At 35.7% G+C, this 23,992-nt stretch overlaps 1 protein-coding gene across 1 annotated transcript in view; it reads right to left on the bottom strand.

The window, feature by feature from the left end:
- Hira (histone cell cycle regulator-like protein) overlaps positions 1 to 23,992 on the bottom strand; it is a 76,429-nt gene that overhangs the window by 19,869 nt on the left and 32,568 nt on the right. Inside the window, exons 8-13 of the mRNA XM_081768682.1 lie at positions 20,022 to 20,180; positions 19,509 to 19,631; positions 17,034 to 17,299; positions 13,584 to 13,859; positions 12,025 to 12,274; positions 3,227 to 3,605 (exon numbers count right to left, since the gene is read on the bottom strand). Of these exons, the coding sequence (XP_081624808.1) occupies positions 3,227 to 3,605; positions 12,025 to 12,274; positions 13,584 to 13,859; positions 17,034 to 17,299; positions 19,509 to 19,631; positions 20,022 to 20,180 (1,453 nt within the window). The remainder of the gene's footprint in view (positions 1 to 3,226; positions 3,606 to 12,024; positions 12,275 to 13,583; positions 13,860 to 17,033; positions 17,300 to 19,508; positions 19,632 to 20,021; positions 20,181 to 23,992) is intronic.

The raw sequence follows: 23,992 nt of genomic DNA, 5'->3' as shown, positions 1-23,992 counted from the left end.
ATTTGCTATTGTTTTATAAGCACTAGAGTCAAATTAATGAATCTCCATTTGTGGATCGTTCAACAATTACAACAAAATGCACTTAAAGGTTCAACCGATAATATAGCTCTGAGAGATGCAGGCGCTACTTATGGTTGCGAGAAACAGTCAGTGAATATGTTATACGAATAATTTTATTTAACAACAAAATGAACATACTATTCTTAGTTTTAATTTTAATAGTCTTCATTAGCTCATTTCAAACTTTAAAAAGTTACTATCGATTTTATACCATTTTCTTAATTATTATCTACTTATAACTCAGGAAGTTCAATGTTCGTTATTAAGGTCAGGAGTGCCCGTGCTCCTCATACACTCCTATATATATACAAAGACTGCGTATAGTTCTCGATGGATAAAGTCATAGTTCGATAGCTAAGAGGTTCGTGATTCGAAACCCATCTCGGAAGCTGAAGATTTTTTAAATTCTTAATTCCCCAGATCTTAAGATCCTTCTCTCTCTTTGTAATCATCTGATGCTCAAAAAAAAAAAAGAGTTCTCCACCTTAATTCGACAACTGCCTGATGTGATCCTCGTCCACTATGAGCGCACATGGCTTGGTATCAAATCTTCAACTCTTGAAACCCAATGTACGCGCTCTAGCAATGTACTATCGTAACTCCATAGGTTTGTTGCTAAAAGCAGCGTCATTTTAGAGTTGTTCGAGGGGGGGGGGAAGGGGGGCAGAATCTCCACCGACATAAGTTTCACTTTTTATATCAGTGATTTACTATACATTTGATCAAACAATGTGTGTTTACCACACTCAAGGGAGGGAGAATTACACCCTCCTGTTCGGCCCTGGAACATTTGCTTGCAATTATTGGAGGGGGGGGGGGGGAATAATCATTGAATAACACTCATTTCTGTCAGTAGTTTTTAGAGCTCTGCGCCCGCATTACAGACTTTGGGAAGCACAAAACTTATTGCCGTGGTTGACAATTTCCATTGATTTTAAAAGGAGCATCTTCCTAGCTTAATGTAATATACAATCTTTGAAGAAGGAAAACAATGTTAATAAAGGCGTTTAAGAAGCAATGGGAAAATTTTGTGACTTTTTTATTCAGTCTCTAAAAATCCATTTCAGAACAAACGAATGAAAGAGACTGTTTTAGAGCTATAAAGCTTGTAAACATGGTTCCTGTTTTTTTCCGTCTGAATGGAAAGAGTATATTACGTCACAGACTGCTTTACACAAGAGGAGGAGGAGGGCGAATTGGATTGAACACCAGGAGCACGTAGTCGATTGAGACGTGTGTTTCTGAATACATAAGCAACTTTTTGTAACATTTTCATTGCCGAGTACTGTACCAACGAACACTTCAAAAACAAAGATTTCGCTAACATTATTACTATTATTCACTTTTTTTTTATAACGTGATAATGCAAGAATAAAAGGATATCACGCAAAAGTCATGAAAGAAATTGAAGACTTTCGAAATTTGGGAGTAGAGAATTTGCTGAGGGAAATGAATGGGGCATTAGAAACAGCAAGGAGGAAAAGAACAATTTTAGATGTTATTAAAAGACAAATTGATGGGACACTGGCTGAAAACTAACTGTATCATGAGAAATGTGCTACAGGTAAGTGGGAAAAAAGAGAGAGGCGTGAAAAAGGTTGGTTGATGGATGGTATTAAAACAGAAAATTCCTACATCAAGACGAAGAGGTTAGTTGAAGGCTGTGGTGTAAGGAAGCTTCTCAAAAATGGACCATGGCAGAATAGCTATGATCTTGATTGAAACATATTTTTCTTGCCGTAAAGAAACAATCTATTGTTATTAACTCAGAAGTTTTTGGTGTATGTATCTATGATATTTATCCAATTTTCATCTAGAGTCCCAAGATTCTATTTAAAGTTGCGATCTTTCAATATAAATTTATACAATCACCGTTCAAAAATCTTCGTTTGTACATAAAAAAAGTTCATTATTGTATACTTATATACATTCATTTTATCATTCTTCTTCTCCCGTTATATAACTTTCCTTAATGCTTCTAACTTGCAACGTTGCTAAATTGAATTGAATAGCAAAAATCTGAATATAAAAAGAGCGATTTACCCATATGAGTTTCAAGAAAATCACCCAAGTACCTTTTACTGTAATCTGGTACTCTCACTGCTCCAACAAGCAAAATGTCTTGGATTTTAGTTCCTTACAACTCGACAAAATTACGGAATTCTGCAGTCATCAGTGATAAGCTAGTGACAATGTTTGTACTTCGAAAAAAAAAAACTTAATTTTGTCATTTTCAGGTCTTCCAATTAAGGCTGATTGGTTGATTCTGAGTTTATGTCCCTTTTCAGCACCAAGACTAACATGCAATCCAAACTACTTAAGCTCCTAACAGAAATTGAACTCACGACTCTCATGTCGATTTTCCCATTATAGCCTTAAATTATTCCTAAAGCAAAATCTTTAAATTTCGAGTAGACTTTTATATTTATCAAGTCTACATCTGGCCTACAGTCTACACTCTTAGAACACTAAACTACAATATTTAGCCCTGAAATGCCCTCTTACCACAGAGATAATTCCTTTTGATGGCTATGCACTATAACATGCAAATTCGAAAAAGTTTGTTTCAAGTTCCTTGTGAATCTACAACGCTCAGAAGAATTTATATCTCAATTGCCAGATTTTAACATGCACCCCATTTTCTATATTCAATTTTAAAGAAGAAATATTTTCACTGCATACATACTGAATATGAAGTGATATTTTAGTATTTAAATATAGAATGGCATGCGGGCCAGCGCATGCGCATCAATAGAAAAGTATACATACTGTGAAACGGTACATAAAGTGATTGAATTCAAACTACATTTACTGAGTCACTGCACTGAATGTAGCTGGAACGCTGTTGTACATCGAAAGGAATCAAGGAAGATACCAACATTCATATTGAAATAATCAAAGTCTCTGCATCGGTGTATAAGACGCATTTCATTTTTTAATTATTGTCAAAGAATTTTTTTAAAAAGTGCGTGTTATACGCCGGCAAATACGATATTTCTTCCGAGCTAGTAAATTTGAGGAATGTTTTGAACTTCATCTAGTGGACCTTTTTTTCTCTAACTTTCTTGCCATAGGCTAACAAAATACGAAATCATGTGATTGACGGCAGAAAAAGTAAGTCTATTATATAGTTCATCGTAACTTCGTATTAGTACAATGTACAAACCTGTATCCACAACCATAATTGGTAACATGGATTCATTCTTCACAAGACACTTCTTCTCCTTAATGTTCCATACATACACATTTCCCCGTGTTGTTACCACCATCACATACCACCCATTAATAGACAACTTTGACACTAATGAACTCAATACAAGTGGAGGCAAGGGTCTTTTCCCTGTTACACCGAATGTATGTAATGTGCAATCCTCACACACAATAGCATATAGATGTTGATTAGCAACAGCAGCACATACTGGAGAACCAAAGACAACCTCCCATGCAGGGCCACCACGGCCTGAGCATCGAACTTGATTTAACAATCCGTAAGGGCTTGAAACACCTGAGTTTTCGATTTCCATTGTTCTTTGTGTTCCTTGCACCTGAAATTATAGTCATTAATAGTCATTACTAGTTTTGTTTTTCTAAACACGAAATTATTTTACTAACAACTGAATACTATTTACGTAAAGTTGTTCCATTAAATTTAAATTTTCCTCTAGTGAGAAAACATTAAAGAGACATGAAGAGAACAATATACTTACCTACATGAAGATTTTTTTTTCAAATAGTTTCAAAAACGTATTTATCTCTACAAGAGAAAATTAAAAACAAGGCGACGCTAAGTTATAATGAAGAACAATCTACCTAGTAATATACATACAATCACAAGGTAATTACTTTACTCTTCTGTTGAGTTGATTTTGAGTTTAGCGTCCCTGTCAGCAGCGAGACTAAATGAGACGAGCCCACTTGGAATCCGAACCACAAGAGCTCCCGCCGGGAATCGAACCCGGGTCTCCCACGCCAAAGGCGTGTATGCTAAAGCCACGAAGGAGCTCTACTTTACTCTTCTGTATCCTGCTATAGATTTATTCTAAAAATCAAGGCGATCGACAACGGATGCAACATTTGCACTTAGGATGCTAATGGAAAAGTACAGAGGATACAAGAAAGACCTTTATATGGTTTTCATCGATCTAGAGAATGCATATGATAGAGTGCCACGGGATCTTATTTGGTGAGCATTGAACATTTTAGGATTTAGGATTTAGATTTAAGGGCTTTCGGCATCTAAGGCTATTTAGCCCGTCACGTTTTGAGGGATGACGTCCCTCGGCGAGCACACTATCAGGTAAAAGGTAAGGAAGAAAGGATTGGGAAAGGAAGGAAGCGGCCTGGGACTTATAAGTTGGTACCACTCCGGAATTTGCCTGGTGTGAATGAGGAAAACCCACAAAAACTTCCCTCAGGGTGGCTGGCTGTGCCCCCACCGGGAACCGAACCCGAAACCGCTCGCACCGAAGGCGAGAGCGTTAGCGACTACGCCACGTAGGGCCATGTGCGCATTGAAGAGGTAGTGTGTTCTGAACACATACATCTGTATAATTCAAGATATGTATAATGAATGTAGGACAGGAGTGAAGAGCGCGTGCGGAATAACAGAAAAGTTCGTACTTAAAGTGGGATCTAGTTTTAGCCCATACCTTTTTGCAATTGTGATGGACGAACATACAAAGGACATCCAAGAGGAAGCACCGTGGAATATGCTATTTGCGGATGACATCGTGCTGGTGTGTGAGATCAAGACAGCTCTGCAAGAGAAACTAGATGCCTGGAGAGAAGCACTGGAGAGCAAAGGGCTTAGAATTACTAGAACACAGAATATCTACAGGGTTCTTTCAGGAAAAATATAATTGAGAATAGAAGAACACAATTGGACGTAAAAGAGGTGGTAATGGCGAAGAAATTCAAGTATTTGGGATTAATTTTCCAGGAAAATGCAGGAATAGAAGCAGATGTAAACAGCACAATTAGCAGCGGTTGGATGAAATGGGAGAAGCGGCATGAGTGTTGTGTGACCGTAGGGTACCAATACGCCTTAAAGGAAAAGTTTACAAAACAGCAGTGAGACCGGTCTTATTAGATGGAGCGGAATGTTGGACGACGAAAAAGAGAGAAACAAAAGTTACATATTGCGGAGATGAAGATGCTGCGGTGGATATGTAGGGTGACGCGGAAGGACAAAATTAAGATTGAAATTATCCGGGGAACAGTAAAGGTAAGACCAGTAGTAGGAAAACTGCAAGGAAGTAGACTGAGATGGTTTGGGCTTTTGGAATACGTAGATCACCGAATAGATGCTATAGGAGGAGGAAACGAACACGAGGCCAGCCAAAGAAGGGGGGAGATTGTGTTAAGAATGATACGACCCAGTGTGATGTCACAGCGAATATGACACAAGATAGAAACAGATGGAGGCGGGATAGGACAGCGATCCGAAAAGCCGATCCCAGCTAACTGGGGAAAACGCTTAAAAGAAGAAGTCGTCTAAAAAATATTTAGCCCTTTGCGCACGAGATGCCGTTAATGTTCTAAATCTCAGGATATATGAGTCACAGAGAAGCAAGTCCAACATCATTTGTCAGCCAAATGGAAGAAAAGAAGTGTGAAGAGTTATAACTGTTATAAGATATCCATATCTCGGAATCCTTTAAGGTTAGACATGAAATTTTATGCTTAGAACGTTTATTTAAAATAATTAAATATGTTTTCAATCGTTTATATATACACACGAGGAGCGTACTATAATAATTTTCACTCTTTTCTCGTACCAGATGCACTAGAACAGGGTGTCTACTAAATGTTCATTTTCAAATTCCAGGTTTTATCAAGGTTTTCAAGGTTTATTTTTCCTTTTTTTCCAGGTCTATTCAGTAAAGTGACATTTATTGTAACACGTATAAGTTAATGCAATTTTATATGGTTCTTAACAAAAACTGGTTATAATTAGAGAATGCATATGGCAAGTGATAGTTTCTTTAAGTGACAATTAGAGAATGCATATATGGCAAGTGACAGTTTCTTTAAGTGACAAGATGAAAAGAAAAAAATGACTGAAATGTAGGTTCTCAAAACATTTTACACAAGAAAATGTTTAATTAAAATATCCCCTACCAGAAGACCGGTTGAGAGAAATGTGCAGTAGCTTTAAATATCCTAATGTAGGAATACTATACAGGGGTGAACCTTAATTAAACCGACAAACTTCGGGAAATGATTCTCGGCACCCAAACAAGAAAAAAAAAAATCCTCTTTAACTCTTCTCCAGAGCGCATAGTTTCCGAGCTAAAAGGTGCCGAAAGTGTGGAAAAATGAACTTCCGACACCTATATTTCCAAAATTATCTAAAGTAGAGAGTGCTGCTTAAAATCTCACAAAGGAAATCATATGTTCAGAACAGATAAGATTTCCTTAAAGAGATATTAAGCTGTACTCTCTACATTGGATAGGTTTGGAAATATAGGCCTCGGAAGTTCATTTTTTCCACACTTTCGGCACCCTGTAGCTCCAAAACTATGTACCGTAGAGAAAAGTTAGAGGAATTTTTTTCTTGTTTCGGGCTCGGAAATCATCTCCCGAAGTTTATCGGTTTAGTTAAGGTTCACCCTGTATAATAGTAAATTTTTGACAAAAGCATTTCTTCAAATAAACTAATATTATAGTAGTAGCACGTGAGTGTTGTTGAATAATGACAAAATGGCGCGAAAAATCTTACTCACCACTAAGTTATGGGATAAAATACGACAAGAGTATTTTACTACAAGCATTCCCCTTTAAAGTACTCTTGTGGTATTTTATACTAAGTACTGGTAGGACTTAGCGGTGAGTAAGCTATTTTCCCGCCATTTTTGTCAAACTAGTATTAGTTTAGAAGTAAAAAGAAAATGATCATATATAATACAAATTCTTAACACAAAGTAGTCCATATTGTTAAACGTTACTGCACATTCTTCTTGGATGGGTACTGGCCATCAGTTATATTTTATTTAAAAATGTATTGTAACATGGAAGTTTAAAAAACTGAAAATGTTATGGAACCAAGCACATTATATGAACAAATATAGAAAATAATTTTCACAGTGAACAGTTTAGTTAGTATTCTTTTCTTCTTTAATTCCTACTCTTTTATTTTCTTCTTAATATCTTTCTTTTCTCAAGCTGCTCTGTCTTCTTTTTCACCGCGGTCTTTCAGATATTCATTTCTTCTGCTTGATGCATTCCTCACATACTGGATCATACTCTTTGTGATATTCATTTACGTATGTCACCAGCAACACGCACAGCATCCAACACACTTCTCTGGGCAATCAAGTACTCCTCTTGGAGATTTTCAACAATGCACTCTTTGTTAATGGAGAAACTCCTTTCCACTGCTCCGTTGCTATGGAAAAGTATACATATCTTATGCATGAATGTTTTAAACGCATTGGAGACACCTTCTTTACTTAACAGATGGAGAAAAACGTCTAATCTGTCACTTTTAACTGAAATTTGACAGTTTTCGTGCTGTGTCTTGGTCTGAACAAACTTCTATATATTCCCGTTTCACCATATCAGCATTTACAGGTGTTATTTGTTCCTTCTCGACAAATGCCTCTAGGGCCAATGTGATACGTGAGTCACGAACAGTTTCGTTGGTCATAGTTTCTGGAGACAAGCAATTTGCGGCTCTTGTTACACTGTATTTTAAAGGACATTTTAGCATAAGTTTTTTACACAGTTCTTGCAAGAATTTTCTGCATTCTTTCTTAAAGTTCAATATATCAACATCCTTCACTCCTTTAAGCGATGTAACTGCAGAAAATCCATCATCAACTAGATTAAGTAGTTTTAAGATGTCCTTATCAAAAATACCTATTGAAGTCACTTTTTTGAAGTTTTAGCTACTTTTAAGATATCATCTTTCACGAAGCGGCTTAAACTACGAAGCAACGTGTTTACGTCATTCCGTAGAAACGGTAGTAATGGACTGTCTGTCTGGTACTTAGTGAGGAATTCTTCTAGTTCTACAGATACGGACTGAAGGAACCCTAATCTAGCAGGCAACAGTACATCAGAGATGTGGGCTTTTACTTTAGAGAAGTTTGATGTTCAGGAGGTTTTGTTTTTACTGCATCAACATAAACTTTTAAGGCAGGAATCATAGTTATGGCACGGTTGATAACTTTAGAATTCTCCACCCACCTAATAGAACAAAATTTAAGAGGGAAAACTGCTGTTCCAGATGCTGCCATGAAACCTGCTCTTCTTGAAGGGAAGTCCTTGAATAAATAGTACAACGCTCTCAAAAACTCTGTCACATTCCAACAAGCTTTGGTATGCGCAGTCTTAAAAGCCCCATGAACAATATGTAAAGAGCACGTTCCTATCTCCAAACGCTGTGGACCTTCGCCATTTTCTTCACTCAGACAGGCCTTCAAATCACTCAGAAATTTCAAATTTACGTTGGGGCCATCAGGAGAAACCTGGAGTAACTTACAAAAATCGAGACCCTTGTCCTTGAAAGTATTTATAAATGCACTTAACAAATCCTGGGCAGTAACATGTCCGAGGAATACTGATGTTAAATAACGTGTAAAAAACTTTATTTTCGTCACTGTGCCAGAAATGAACTACTAAGTCCATTTGATTTTTCTGTAAGGTAGTGTTTAGGCTTTCGTCGAACGATACTGCAAAAAATTCACAATGTTGTAGTTCACGAAGTAACTTCTGTGGGAAGTATGGACCCAATCCAAAGGTGATGACATAACCTATTTTGTCTTTGTATAACTGCATATTTTTTAGCGACTTCACACTCAGGAAACATTAAACGAAACAAATCCGTTGCACTCACTTGGCTTCTGGCCGATGCATAACTTGTACCTTTGTGTAATGTCCAGATTATTTCTGCTTTCGTCACTTGATCTTTGATAAGATAACTCTTTATTACACCACTAGTTTTTGCTGTGCCAGTCACTGAACTGGAAGACGCTGCCTGCGCCTAGTCTTCCTAATGGTCGTTTTCCGATTGGTCTTCCAGTCAAGACTTTGAAAGCGTTTCTACTTTCTTCCATTCTAGCTACATGACCCGCCCACCTAAGCCTCTAGACTTGACGACCCTAACAATGTTGGGTAAACCATATAAATTATGTAGTTCCTCGGTATGAAGTTTCCGCCATTCCCCATTTCCGTTCCTCTTGGGTCCGAATATTCGTCTCAGGATCTTGTTCTCAAATACTTTCAGTCTATGTTCTTCCCTCAGAGTAAGTGACCATGTTTCGCAGCCATACAAAACAACAGGCATGATTATAGTTTTGTATATTTTAAGCTTCAAATTCCTCGACAGAATTCGTGACGACAAGAGATTTTGAACCGAATAGTAACACGAATTCCCTGCTTTTAGTCGACATTTAATTTCTCCGTGAATATGATTTTCCTCTGTTAATATTGACCCTAGATATTTGAAACTATCCACTTTATCAAAAGTATTATTTAATATTTTAACGCATCCATAATTTGCTGTATTCCGCTCCAGAAGCACCTCATGTATTTAGTTTTCTCTGCATTTACTTCTAGACTGCATTGCAAGACTAGTAAATACAAAAAGTAACTCCGTTAAGATGTGGGCAATTTTACTTTTTTCCGGTGATACACCTTTCGGCCACCGGGAATGGTGTTCACTGCGACATACGCGGGCTTGGACTCCTGTTAAAAAGCTTCGGCACAGGAGTATAAGCGGAACGTTGTTCCAGACTTGTCTACTACTCTTGCTACAGAAACATGTAAAGCAATGTCTTCACAAAGCAGCAAATAAGCTTGATTCATACTATGCAAATAAGCAGGAACTACAGAGAAAGCTTCTGGCTTGTATGTCAGTATCCCCTGTGTAAGACACAAACTTAATAGATCATGAAATTTCTTTTTCAATTACCTTACTCTCATCATCGGGGACTAATTTAGCTCTTTTTGTAGTCACTATTAGTCACAACGACCATGCCAAACAAATAAAATCTTATTCATTCACTTCTTGTACCCTCAACATACTTTCCAAAAACATTCACCGCCTGCACTCTGCTCACGTCTGTCTATCTTTCTCAACTACGTTTCCACTGAATAAGTTATTATTGGCTTTTAACTTATGCTGCAGTGTATAACTTTCTTGCATTTTACAAAAATATACTTATTCCATACCAATCCCAAAGACAATATTTCAAAAACATTTTTAAAAATTCCAGGTTCCTTGTCCAATTCCAGGCTATTTCCAGGTTTTCCAGGTCCAAAAGTAAATTCCAGGCTAATTCCAGGTTTTCAAGGTTTTCCAGGTCAGTAGACACCCTGTAGAACACTGAAGTTGGGAAAGTAGTCACAGGTACCTAGGATCTTCATCTACCAATTGGGTGTGTCACTGCTAACGGGGACGACAGCAGTGCCCTGTGCAGGCCATTTCTTGAACCTCTGTGAATGTTACTAACGGACAACATGGAAAATGATTATGGAGGACAGCGCTGGATGTCTGGTTTCTGTGGAAAAAAGGCGTGGCTGCTGCTTCAATCCATAGGCGATTTGTAGCAGTGTGTGGAGAATATGGACCGTCGCAGAAAACTGTGTACAACTGGATAGAAGGCTGGAAAGTGACGATGAAAATATCAGCCATCAACGCCGTGGCGGAGAGGAGCATTCAAGAGAAACACTGCAGCGCATCGTGCACAACCACTTACAGTTGAGGACGATCAGTGCAAGATAGGTTCCAAAACTCCTGTCTGCAGGGCAACAACAATGTCGTGTGGACTTAGGCAGGGAACTTTCGCTACTCCATGATCATGAATCCAAACATTTAATGTCTAGGTTTGTGATTTGTAATGGGACCTTGCTCCATTACCATTAGCCAACGATGGTAATCCAGCAATCAATGTAGTGGAAACATCATGGGAGTCCACCACAGAAATTTTGAGCACCATCTTCAACTAGGAAGCGTATGGCTACAGTGTTCTAGTCACGAAAGGCACTATCCTATCGACTGGCTGAAAGTGGAGCTACGATTAACAGTGTAGCGTGGGTGAAAACCTTCAGACGCTTACGTAATGTCATTCAAAGGAAGCGGCCAGGACAGTACGTGAAAGGAGTGCTTCTGCAACATGATAATGCATGTCCTCACACCAGCTGGAAAACCACTGCTGCTATTGATCAACTAGGATTTACAGTGGTCCTACGCCCTCCCAACTCTTCGGACTTGACTCCCACCGATTACCATCTTTTCGGGGCAATGAAAAAACCTCTGCATGGCCGTCATAAAACTTCAACAAGCTGTCCAGACATGGGTGCGTGAGACTCCGAACGATTGGTTCCAGGAGGGTCTTCTGAAGTTGACACACTGCTGACAAAAGAGCATAAAGATAAATGGAGATTATATTGAGAAGGTGGACACACCAGTTGCTGCGTGTCCTGTATGAATATGTCTGATAAAATAAGTGTAATTCATTATATAGTACGCCCCTTAGGTAAAAAGTGAGAAAGAAAAGGGCTGGGGATGCAATTATTCAAATAAGATGTCCAAATCTCGGAAACCCTTACAGTGAGAGACATAAAATTTTCATCTAAAATAATTTCAGTGTTTTTAGATGTTTGACCTAGAATGGAAGAAAAACGGGTGGGGTGGTTCTCTAAGATACAAGATGTTAGAATTTTGTGCCAGACTTTGGGTTCAAACGAATTCTACATGAAAGGTGCAAACGAAAGAAAACAAAATATTGTTCACAGTAACATGTTGGGGTGTTTGCTATTTGCGATATAAAAATTTAATACATGTCAACTAATCCACTTTTGAAATGTTTGATGTAGCTTGACACTTAAAGCAAAATTAATTTTAAAATCTGGGGAAGGAGGGGGGAATAAGGAAATTTTAAATTCAACTGAATTTAAGAAGACCCAAAAGTTTTGCATCTATATTTTTAATACAAATTACAAATAAATCATCTATACCTGTATGACGGTTTTGTTCTGCAACCGAAGAGCTGGAAGTCTTATTCCTGGCTCTCTGTGTGGCACTGCTACTTGTCTACTTGGATCCTGGACAACTTCTGATTCCTTCCTAACGGGTGGTGTCTGAGCCTGTAATTTCTCTGACAACGGTGGTCGTCCTCGTTTACCTGGAACTTTCGGCTGGTCTTTTTCATACTTGCGCTTTAATGGATATGTCAGTTTCTCCTGAATTTTTTCCACTTGTAATTTCCTAAAATAATATGTACATATACACAATTATTATTATTATTACACACTACATTAGTGTTTCACAAAAGCTAATCTGAAATCGGTTCTGTAATCAAAAAATTATTCTTATGGAAAGTACTAACAAGACACAAGAATAATTTTCAGAAAAATGAAACACTGTTCTTGATTTATCTGCAAAGCTATTTCAGAATATAAGACACTGGAATTTTCACAAAAATAACATTGCTAGAACCCATAGTTCGATAATCATTACACATAACACAAACACAATTGTGTTTATCAAGGTACTGTGAGCTGTGATAATGTTTAGAAAGAAATGTAAGCAAAAGGCTAGGACTCACCACAAAAAACAAAACATTCTTCTAAGACTAAATAGACCCTTCTTCCATCTTCAGCTTAGATCCAATTCGAGGAGGAATTAAAACATGAAGAGAGAAAGAGAGAGAGGGGCGGGGGGATGTGGTTACGTAAAAAATGTGAAGTACAAATCTTCTGTGAAAAGTGAACACATGCAAATGAATTCTTTTATTTTGACAGAAGACTTGTGCTTCATATTTTTTAATCCTTTTAACAATTTTTTACCTATGCTCCCCTCTCATGTTTTAAATCCTCTTCGAATTGGATCTAACCTGAAGATGGAAGAAGGATCTTCCGAAAGCTCAACTAAGACTTAAGACAAAAAAAAAAAAAAAAAAAAAAAAAAAAAAAAAAAAAAAAAAAAAAACAGAAAGAAAGAAAGAAAAGAAAAGGAAGTGTGTGTGTACTAGCCTTTTACTTACATTTTTTTCTAAACAATTGTGTTTATTTGCCTCCATTCGTTAAGACACACGTAACAGGATTAATGTTTCTACAAATTAATACTTGCCAAAATACTGTACAACTTCCAAAACCAGAATTAACAGCATTCAGTTATCAAAAAAAAAAAAAAAAAGTTAAAATAGACTGTTGTTAGGACTTACAATACAGAACACATAACATGCACATACACCCTCTGAAGAACAAAATAGTTTAGTCGAAATACAAATATCATAACACTGATATAAAGTGACGAAATTCTGGATACACGTCTATCAACTGAATCAATGGAAAACTAAAGATTACTACTAGAAGATATGATAAAACTATATAAAATTATTTCTAAAAACAATCATCTGTAAACAGAAAATACTGCACAAGTTTATCATCAATACACCTTGAACCCACGATAAATGAGCCTATCTTCCATAAAAGCAATAAGAACATCCCACACAATAACACAGGGCATTCAGTGAAGTATTTAGCATGCAAGCTGTACAGCATTGCTTACTCACCCTTCTCCTGGAGGAACCGTTTCTGTAGGTGTTGAAGGCATTATAGAATGCCGCTGTTTGGTTACTGATGTTGTAAGATCATCATTATTAAAAGAGCTTACGCTAGCGTTCATGGTAGTACTAGCATCAAAGCATGGCTTCTTATTCTGTGTAGGAGTGCTAACATTTGGATGTACTATATCATCCCTTTTCTCTATTACTATTTTACTTTTTGCTTCTGATGAACTACTAAACGTAGGCTGCGATGTTGTTGTACTAAAAGGTTGTGGAGTATCGCTAAAATAGTAATATCCAAAGTTAAAGATGCGAAACACTAATACGTTCAAATTCGATCACTTTAAGAGATATATAGAGACCGACACCGATCAACCAATCATTCAGTACTGTTAAATCTTTTGGCGTTAATTTCAACTTCTTCATAGCAACATAGTGTTTACACATATTTGTTTAGAATGAAGTTGTGGAAGAAAATATGATAAGTGACAAAATGGAGTTTTTATATAGTAATTTCAGACAAGAATTGACAAAATACTTACAATAACATTACACTGACAGCAAATCTGATATACATGCTTTTAAGTGTTCACCCAAAATACTATGTCTGGAGAGGTGGGTGTCATTTTCTGTAGAGATATATGAAGAATTATTAAGACAGAAACGTCACTTATCATGTTTTCTCTTTTCATTCTTCAATTAATTCTTAAAAGTTTAAGTAACCTAAAACATTTTGCCCACTGTTATCATTAAGCATCAACAAAACAAGAAATAAATAAATAAATTAAAAAAAAAAAAACTTTAATCACAACATTAAAAATGTATATGACCGCTTCCACTTTCCACTTGTAGAGCCTTCCGGCCAACCTTCCACAAACAGAAGAGGAAAATTCGGAAACAAGAAAAATGGTTTGAATGAAAGATAAGTATGTATTAAATAAATTAAAAATAAAATAATAAGGTATTCTATAATGTCGAAAAGAAATAAGATTGTTAAAAAGTTATTGATATTAGAGTGTATTCATTAACACGTATTCAATTTTGTTTAAAAATCTGGTAATTTCTTCTCGGTCAAAACAATTGACTGGCAACAATGTTTTTTTTTTTTTTTTTTTTTCACCTAGCGGTCTTGTCCCTGTCCCAGTTGGGTGCAAGATTTTGTATAGGACGAGGAACAGCTCGAGTCAAGGAAGATAAAATAGTCTTCACGCGTCATGTAACGGTCTTTATTTCGACGAGCGCGGTCAGAATGGGAATGAGTGAAATGGAGCGTTTTGGACAGTTTCGTTATATTTCTGGATTTGATTACTTCTAGCAGGAGCTACCTTGTATATTTTAAAATTTCTTAATGTATAAAGCTGTTCAGTTCGAACCATACCAAGCAGGCCAAAACGGAAAAGTAGGCAGTTCATAGCTAAGTACAAGAAAGTAATTTTCCTTCTAAAAGGTATGATGAATAGCAAAAAACAAACGTATCAATTCTTCATAGAAATTGCTAATATTTCAATACTTAGCGACGAAAAATGAAGAACGATGAAATTAACTAAGAGTATTACTCCCGATTTAACTCGCTTTCGATTTCAACAGTATCTCCAGTTGCCCCTTCATTTCCACTCCAATACGACTGTATTGGAACTAATCCTAGAATTCAACTCAACTCATCAATCGACATGAAGCCTACTTGTTGCTATTGGTTACGTCACGCTTCCGTGTTATTGAAGCAGGAAGACCTTGAATTTTACAACACTTTCGTTCTTTACAGAAGCTAGTTGAAAGAAAAAAAAAATTACATTCCAGGAATTGTCACATAACATACAATGCTTTTTATATTATGTTCTTTTTCCTTTTTTAATTTCAATGTCCTATTCATATTTATTTCCTTCACCAAAACGAGTCTTTAGTCAGCCACATTATTTCTAAACATACACCGTCCGTCCAAAAATTCAGTGGCATATCCAGTAATTGCGGTACCATCGCCACAACTTCTATTTTTTCTGTGTTCTTACGAGAATTACTGTTCATGAAAGTTCTTTTAAAAAAAAAAAAAAAATTATTTTGACTGAATTACAAAAATAAAGGAGTTGCTGAGAAACGGTAATTTCTCTCTCACGTCTTACTAGAGCTTATTAGGCAGTAGTTAACGTCTCGGTGAAATAGATTGATGGCATAACTTCTGGTTAATACTTTGATATAAAATCGTGAGCTTACAAGAGACATCACACAATTGTCCGGCTTCGATTTCAATTTTTTTTTCTGATATAGGACATGTATGTATTATTTGTTATGACAGAAATTTTTGCCATGGTGCATGTTTTCTATAATTTTTAAGAGTTATGATGTGGTTATTAGAGATTACTGCAGAAGTCCCTTACTACCCTTTGTAAACGGAGTGTTAATGAAAAAACAACCATGTAGATACATATAAGGCCTAGGGGGAAGTCGTATGGTAGGTATGACCTTGACGGCAGCCATCTTGAAATCCGCCATTTTGAATTAAGGTCAAGTTTTTGAAATGGGAATAGGGTAATGCGATACATAATTTCAGGCTAGAATTTAATCAGGAAGACAATGGTGAAGTTAGTTTTAAGATACGCCCATTTGAGGAAAAGCCAGGCATATTAATTGTTTATACTTAATATGTGCGTAAGTCCCTTACCTCCGCTTCTAACACGCGTATTAATGATAATAAGCGAATAAAAGCTTCGGTAATACATATTATGCCTAGAAGGACGTGATACGGTAAGGGTATCCTTGACGGCAGTCATCTTGAAATCCGCCATTTTGAATTAAAGTGAAGTTTTGAAAAATAAAATCCATAGCATGTGACACCTCATTTTAATAGTAAATTTTCCCAAAAAGCCAATAGTATGCTTATTTTTGTTCTATAGTTAACCAGTATGAATCTAGGACTGCTTTTAATGTGCACCAAACGTTTATTATTCGATCTTTCAAATTGGCAGCACTCCTAATTTTCACCGCATGTTTTAAGATTCCAATTGTTGCCATGACTCATATTTTCTAAATTTATTACATTTTTTTTAAGAGTTGCGATTTGTCAGTTCATGAATAGTGTTGGGATAAGCAACCTTTCTGAATTTTCAAGATTTGCCATGTAATTATTTATTTCCTATGCTATGTAATTATTTATTTCCTATGCTATGTAATTATTTATTTCCTATGCCATGTAATTATTCTCTCATCATACAAACATTTCTCGATACCAAACCAGCGTTTTTTTTTCTTTCTTCAATAATGGGGGAAATAATTTTACATATTTATATTCATAAAGTGTATGATGACAACGACAAACATAAGCAATGAAGAAATGAAAACAAGTGGTTTTCCAATCTTTACGTTAAAAACATTTCATATATTTAACTACTATGAAACGTTAGTAGCATCTACATATGCTTGCTTATAGCTCTTATTTGATAAAAGAAAGTTTTAATGACTTACCCCACATCAGGCGCTGGTGGAATGTACATTGGCGTAATCCTACGTTTCCCATCTGAAGTTCTCGTTTCAATTTGTTTATTGAGAGGGCCTTTCATTGGCACTGACGTTATGGGTTTCTCTGTTGTTGTTTCAGCCTGACAAACCATTTTCTCCGATTCCTCTTTTAGTTTCAGTAATTCAGGATTCTCAATAATGGTAGCTGATGCCATGTTTTGAGCATCTCCCGAAAACAATGACTTTCCATATATTCTCTCAAGCAAACTTGCCTATTAAAAATATATAAATAAATAATTTAATATTAGGAGTATTACTTTTAGCAATTCACGACTGCTATTACTGAATACAAAATACCAATATTAAGCATTAGGGACATTCCAAATCAAATTAACAAGTCGTCAGAATTGACCATCTCAGAGTTTTGTAAAAATTAGTGCATAACTTTATTACAGTGGGAGATGAAAAAAAAAAAAAAAAAATACCTCTCTCCTTCTGAAAGTGTTCCCACACAGAATGTTCAAAAATTTCAAAAAAAGGACATTTTTTCCGTTACAGTGATTATCAAAAATTGTCATAAAATGGTTAATATGTGCACTAGAGACATGGAACAAACACCATTGAAAAGCTTAAAGATTGCTCTACAAGTTTTATCATATTGGAAAAACCTGTACAATAAAAAATAGTACTTCAAAAATTCAAAACAAAATTTGAATTTTGAATTTTGCACAGAAATTTCCCTGTGAATTTTTTCAAAATTGCCAGATTGTAGTCTCATATGTGTATTAAAACACCACAAAGTGGTATTTTGGGCACTCAATGGGATCCGATTCAAAATTCAACATAAACCAAACATTGCAAGATATTGACCAAGTGAATATCTGGGTTCAGATCGATAACCATTTTCGATCGATAATTTTTGATAATCACGGTAAAAATGTTCTTTATTGAAATTTTTGAACACCCTGTATGGTGACACTTTCAGGAGGAGAAGGGTAATATTTGGTATTTTTTAATCTCCCACTGTAATAAAGCTGTGCACCAATTTTTACAAAAATCTAAGATGGTCAGGTCAGATTTTGCCATTTCATTGCTTATTTTCACATGAAATGCCCCATTACTGTTTTTGAATCTTACGAGTAAGCTTTCACACAAAATTATACAAATTGTTGCCGTCACCACTGTGTAATTTTGTTCACCAGCAATTTATGGAAATTTTGGAATACACTGCCATAGTTGTTTGAATTCGTTTACCTAACTGTAAAATTCGCATTAGCATATACACAGTTCGGCGATTTGAAATCGGGACTTGTAAAAAAAAAAATAATAATAATAATAATAATAATAATAATAATAATGATGATAAATAAATAAATAAATAAAACAGTACTCCACATAGGAAGTTACTCACCTCGGATCATTCAAATTAGCATTATCCTGCATGGTTGCGCCCTACCTACCACTGCATAGAAGGATTTCTGAAATTAATTTTTGAGTAATGCTGTTTAAAATCCTTGTCATAGCTTTTTTAATTGTTGTTATACAACCAAATCAGACACCTTTCCGAGCAGTTTTAGGAAATTAAACAATCACACGAAGATACGGTGAAAAGGTGAGGTTGGGAGAACACATATTACCTTTCAGGTCAAAACGTTCTTGATAATCAAAGCCTTTACCCTGGGGCACCGTCATAAAGCACACACCACACACTAACTGTTTAACCTTAATATTTGGGCGTCATCTGTGTTATTCTTTGTATCAGTACATCAAGATTAAATGAAGCACTAAACGTCTGTCCTGTACGCAAAAATTTCTTTTGTACAATGCCCTTCCTAACAAAGAAAGCAAAAAAAAAAAAATTTTTTTTCTTTCTTTTTAACTTGCAGTTAGGTCATTCCCACTCAGCACTTTTATGTTCTGTGGGTAGATCATATGGGAAACATATGTCATTCAAATACAAGCGTGTGGGATAAACAATTGTCGTCATACATTTGCTGCAACGTGTAAAATGTTTCCGTAGCAAGTTTGTCAAAAGCGCAAAAAACTTGATGTTGGTTCTTTGTTCCATGTTCAAATCACAAAATCACTTTCACGATACCTTTCCATACTCAACAGTGTAAAATGTGACACTGAAGCTGGAGGTCATCAGCCTGATAGCTATTGTTCGTGAAATACCACATACTTGTTCGCATTACGGAACACTCATACAGTGATGCCACCTTTCGAAGAAAAAGATCAGACCCAATTTTAAATTGCCACAATATGTAACATTAAGGAATTTATTTTTGGCATTTAACAAAGGGAATAATTAAGTATAAATAATTATATGAAGAACAATAACCACGTATTTTATTCTTTCTTTTGTAATATGCTCATGACAAATCATGTCACAATATTAATCATACCATCAACAACTTTAATTTACACATTATGCTAAGATTAAACAAACAAACAAAAACAGAATATCTAAATAATCCATACCTTCTCATTTATTGCTAGTGGTTTTCCGAGCTCACTTTCTGTAAATTCAACATACACAATGGATCCATCCCAAGAACACGCCATTAACTGCAATCCAGTAATACTCCAGGTTAAATCCAATACCTAAAAAACAGTACTAACCTTAGGAAAATTATCACACGGTCAATTACGGAAAAAGATATTCCGTTGAGTATTCTTAAACTTAATTTACTTCAAATCACTGGACTTGAGATATATGAGCAAATAACATTGTTACACTATGACTTGGTCACTTGCATCAGTACAGAATTGGAATAGAAAAATGCACAAGTTTCATTACAAAAATACCTTCTGAATAGAAACAGAACATTATAATTGCTAAACAAAAATCAGCAAAAAACTAATACTTATCAACTCTCATGCGTTATTAGTAATAATGGCTTATAGACAGATATTTATTTATCTATTTATTTAATAATTATAACAGAAAACACTAAAAATATTTACCTTCAAAATGTTTATTCTTATACGTACCGAACTAGTGAACAGATCGTGAATAACGACTAAAGGTCTTTTTAAAGCTGTCAGCCACACTGACAAGGATCGATCACGAGATCCGATAGCACAACAACAATATTGCTGAGGTTTATTTACTTGTTTGCTAAATTTCTGAAGAATATTGGAGTTGAATCTCTGAAAATAATGAAAATTTAGTTCTCAACATATAGTTTTGTAAGATACAAAATTTTGCTAACATAAGTATTATTTAAAAATACAAACAACATCTTTGTAATGAATTACAATACACATTGTTACAAGCTTTTTCTTACTATCTCTTCTTCAGGCTAAATTTTCGGTTTTGTTGCTAGAGCTGATGGGATTTTCCATTCTGGAAAGTCCCGTATCAAAATGAAACATGTGCAAGTTTACTCCACAGTTGCATGTTATGGTAGAAAAAATTGATAAGATGTTGCTCTCGAAAAACCGTTATAAGGTATAAAAGCGTGTCACAAATCTTTGATGCAATGAAAATGTCTTAATAGAAGGAAGATTTGTCTCAAACAAAAGCAGAAAATGTGAAATATGTTGATTATTTTGACACGTTGGCTACCACCGGACTCTCCAGTGATACGCTTAGTAAAAACTAAGTTGACTATTGGAAAAAATACTTAGAGGATATCTACGTGATGAAGTGAGACAGGGGGCTTCGTAGCAGTCAACATGTTAATATACTGATATGAAAATCGCAGCACTAACCCTCACACATATCCTCCAGAAAAAATCCCTAAAGTTGACTGAGAAATAGATGAAACATTAATGTTCCCTATTGTAACACAAAATTAAATATTGCTGCCACAGTTCGATTAAGCTTACTGTAGTAACCACCGAAACTTACTAAAATAATTATTTCAAGAAATTAAACTATTTTTGTAAGTTTAGCGTCCCTTTCAGCAGCGAGGCTATATGAGACGTGGACCTACTGATTAACGTGGAATCCGAACTACATGAGCACCCGCAGGGCGTTAATACACAGTATTTACTTAGTACTTCTAATTTCTTCGCTGTAATTTTATATACATATCCTTCGAAGACGGTTTCCTGGCTTATTACATCTTTGACAGCATAAATATACAAGAATGGTCACAAAAATGTAATCTTAGATACCCGACTATTGTCCGTAACAACAAAATCAACAAACATTAACATCTATCTATTGTAAATATAAAAAGTTTATAAACAAAAATTATTCGTAACATTATATCATTTTCTTCTTCGATTTTGTAGGTATAATCAATTAACTTAAAAATAATTCTTCTCTGAATAAATAAATAAATAAAATATACACATTATTGTTGTACTATATATATAGTGTTCCGGGAGGAAAGCAACCAACTTCGTACATATCTTCTTCACATCAAAACAAGATAGGTGCCTTCCATTTCAATTCAGGCAGAGCATGTACCATCACCATCTCAGATATTGTTGAAACTTTTTTTATAGCAACTAGACATGTTTTTAAGAGACCCATATTTTTTTGTTTTGTCGAAAAAAATTTTCCCGCCAAGTAATGGGCCATCAAAGACGGGGAGTACAATTTATGAATTGTAGAAGACATGGAAAATGGTCAACTTCGGAGCCTCACCATTCGGCTATGGAGACAGGTAGAGTTATAATTCTTGCTGTGGTATGTACATAGCGATATAAATAAAGTATATTTTATTATAGTTTGGTTTGCGCATGCGTATCTTTTTGTACATAAATTAACAAATGAACATCAATTTATCTGAAAAGTCGAAGTTTGCGAATTTTTTTCGAGCACTTTCGGTTCGAATTTTAAAATTCTGTTTTCACGGTTGGTAAGACCTAGTTACCCGCTTTCCGAAAAAAATTTTGTATCGCTTCTGTGGTCAACCGTTTTGTCGCAAAAAATTCGAGAAATTGTAAAATTTTCAAAAATCGCCATTTTTGGGCGCCACTTTCTCGAAAACACCATTTTTTAAAATTCTGAAATTTTGTCAGATGGTTCAACTTTACCTGAATAATAAACACACCAAATATCATTCTCGACCAATGCTTCATGGATTAACTGCAGCCTTTTAAAGTTAGCGAAGTTTCGCTAATTTTGATGTCACAGTTAGCAACACTGGGAACAATAAAAGTGCAATCATTTGATGATGTTTGTGGTTCATATTCATTAAATGAAGAATAAAAGGTTTTCTTGGCTGGTTTTTTATTATTTTGAACAAAGAGGCTCTCTGAAATAATAAATGGGCCCCCCTATTCCTCCGGCTTCTTAAACTTAAGTAATCTGAGGTGGAAATTACGATTACGAAACACACAAATTTTAAGTTTATTTCAAATGGCCATCCAATAAATTCTGATGATCTATAAAAGGCCTAAACTATTACCTCAGTATGATTTGGAATGCTCCAGACAAAGTCTCAATTAAGTGCGATGTCATTACAGTGATCGAAAAATGACAAAAAGTTAAAAAAAAAATCGAAACGTTTTCTTACGCGTTCCAAAGAAATTTACTGAATTTTTAAACAGAACAATCCCAGCATAGAAATGGGTCACTCGGAATTTTATAGTATTCGACTAAAGTGTGTCAGTCCGCAACCTGAGAGGGATGTGTGTGTGTGTGTGTGTGTGTGTGTGTGTGTGTGTGTGTGTGTGTGTATTGTGCAAATTTTAAGTTAGCTGCTACTGCGTTGCTACAAATCAAAGGTGCAACCTGTATTGAAGCTGTCATGAGTGACCTATTTCCTTTAATAGGATGATCCGTAGAAAATGACAGCTGTCTTCTTCAAGAATGTGGTGAATGTCCTGGAGTGGAAGAAATAAGTGTGGTGTCTTTAATTATTGATCCTGATGAAAATGAAAGTGGTTACGTATGCCATATGGGAGAATAATGATCTCGTTATATATATATATATATATATATATATATATATATATATATATATATATATAAACTCTGCCACTTTCTGTTTTCGTATCGTACATTGCCGGTTTAACTGTAAGAATTCTAATTAATGACTACATCAAGAAAATCCAAAAAGAATCAATTGCTACCGAAAATCACCGTATAAAATTTTAAGATACAAATTCTATTTTACTTCATGTGGACTTCGTTGAAAACTGGACTGTTATTCTGCAAAGTGAAATTCAGAGTTATCACCGAAATATTGAAACAATTGACAGTTTTGTTGTAATAAACGACGGTAAAACACACGATTCGGCTCATGTACTCATAGTCATAGACAAGATTCTAAACATACTCGAAGAAAAGCGAAAATATATTTTATAGAAAAAGGTTTGAATACGTGAAAATATGTGTCTACAATTTCCCAAACCGTGTCAGTGATTTCTGATGGTGCTGCATCCCACTTTAAAAATCGCTTTCAGATGTTCGAGATGCAGACAGGTCCGATAAAGCAGTGTTTTTGCAGTGAAACCGGCCATGCAAGGGTCTCGCGACGGTAGTGGGGAAGGAGGGGGGGCAAAGAATGTGGGAACGCGCCTTAGTCTTAGGCTGAAACAGATACACAGTATTAAAACCGCAGAAGAAAAAAATGAAATGAAATCTTTAAGTTTTACGTTCCACGGTTATCCTAAAGGAGACGGTGATTATGAGAAATGAATGAAATGGTGGAATGCAGAACGGCACGAGCTGGGATTGAACCAGGGACCCCAAGCACCGGAAGTGAACGCTCTACCACTGAGCCACCGCGTCCCCACTAAAACCGCAGGAGAATTCGTGAGTATAGTGCAAGTACAAACTCCGGGTATTACTCTCGTTTTGTTACCTGAAACTGAATTCGACGACTTCCGGAAGAAAAAGGGGAAAGTATGCGACCGGTAACTGGTATTCAACGAAGTTATTTTTTGGCTTTCGGAAAATTGCGAAGTTTTTATGGTAGTAACGGGTCACCATGAACTAACTTCATACTTCCCCCAAAATCGAATTTTTGCAATTCAAAGTGTAGATTTAAGAAATCTGC

The sequence above is a fragment of the Thermobia domestica genome, chromosome 8 (assembly GCF_964235325.1).
Source record: "Thermobia domestica chromosome 8, izTheDome1.hap1.1, whole genome shotgun sequence".
NCBI classification, from domain to species: Eukaryota; Metazoa; Arthropoda; class Insecta; order Zygentoma; family Lepismatidae; genus Thermobia; species Thermobia domestica.
The sequence above is the reverse complement of the archived record's forward strand: the minus strand, read 5'-3'. Positions and strand labels throughout refer to the sequence as shown.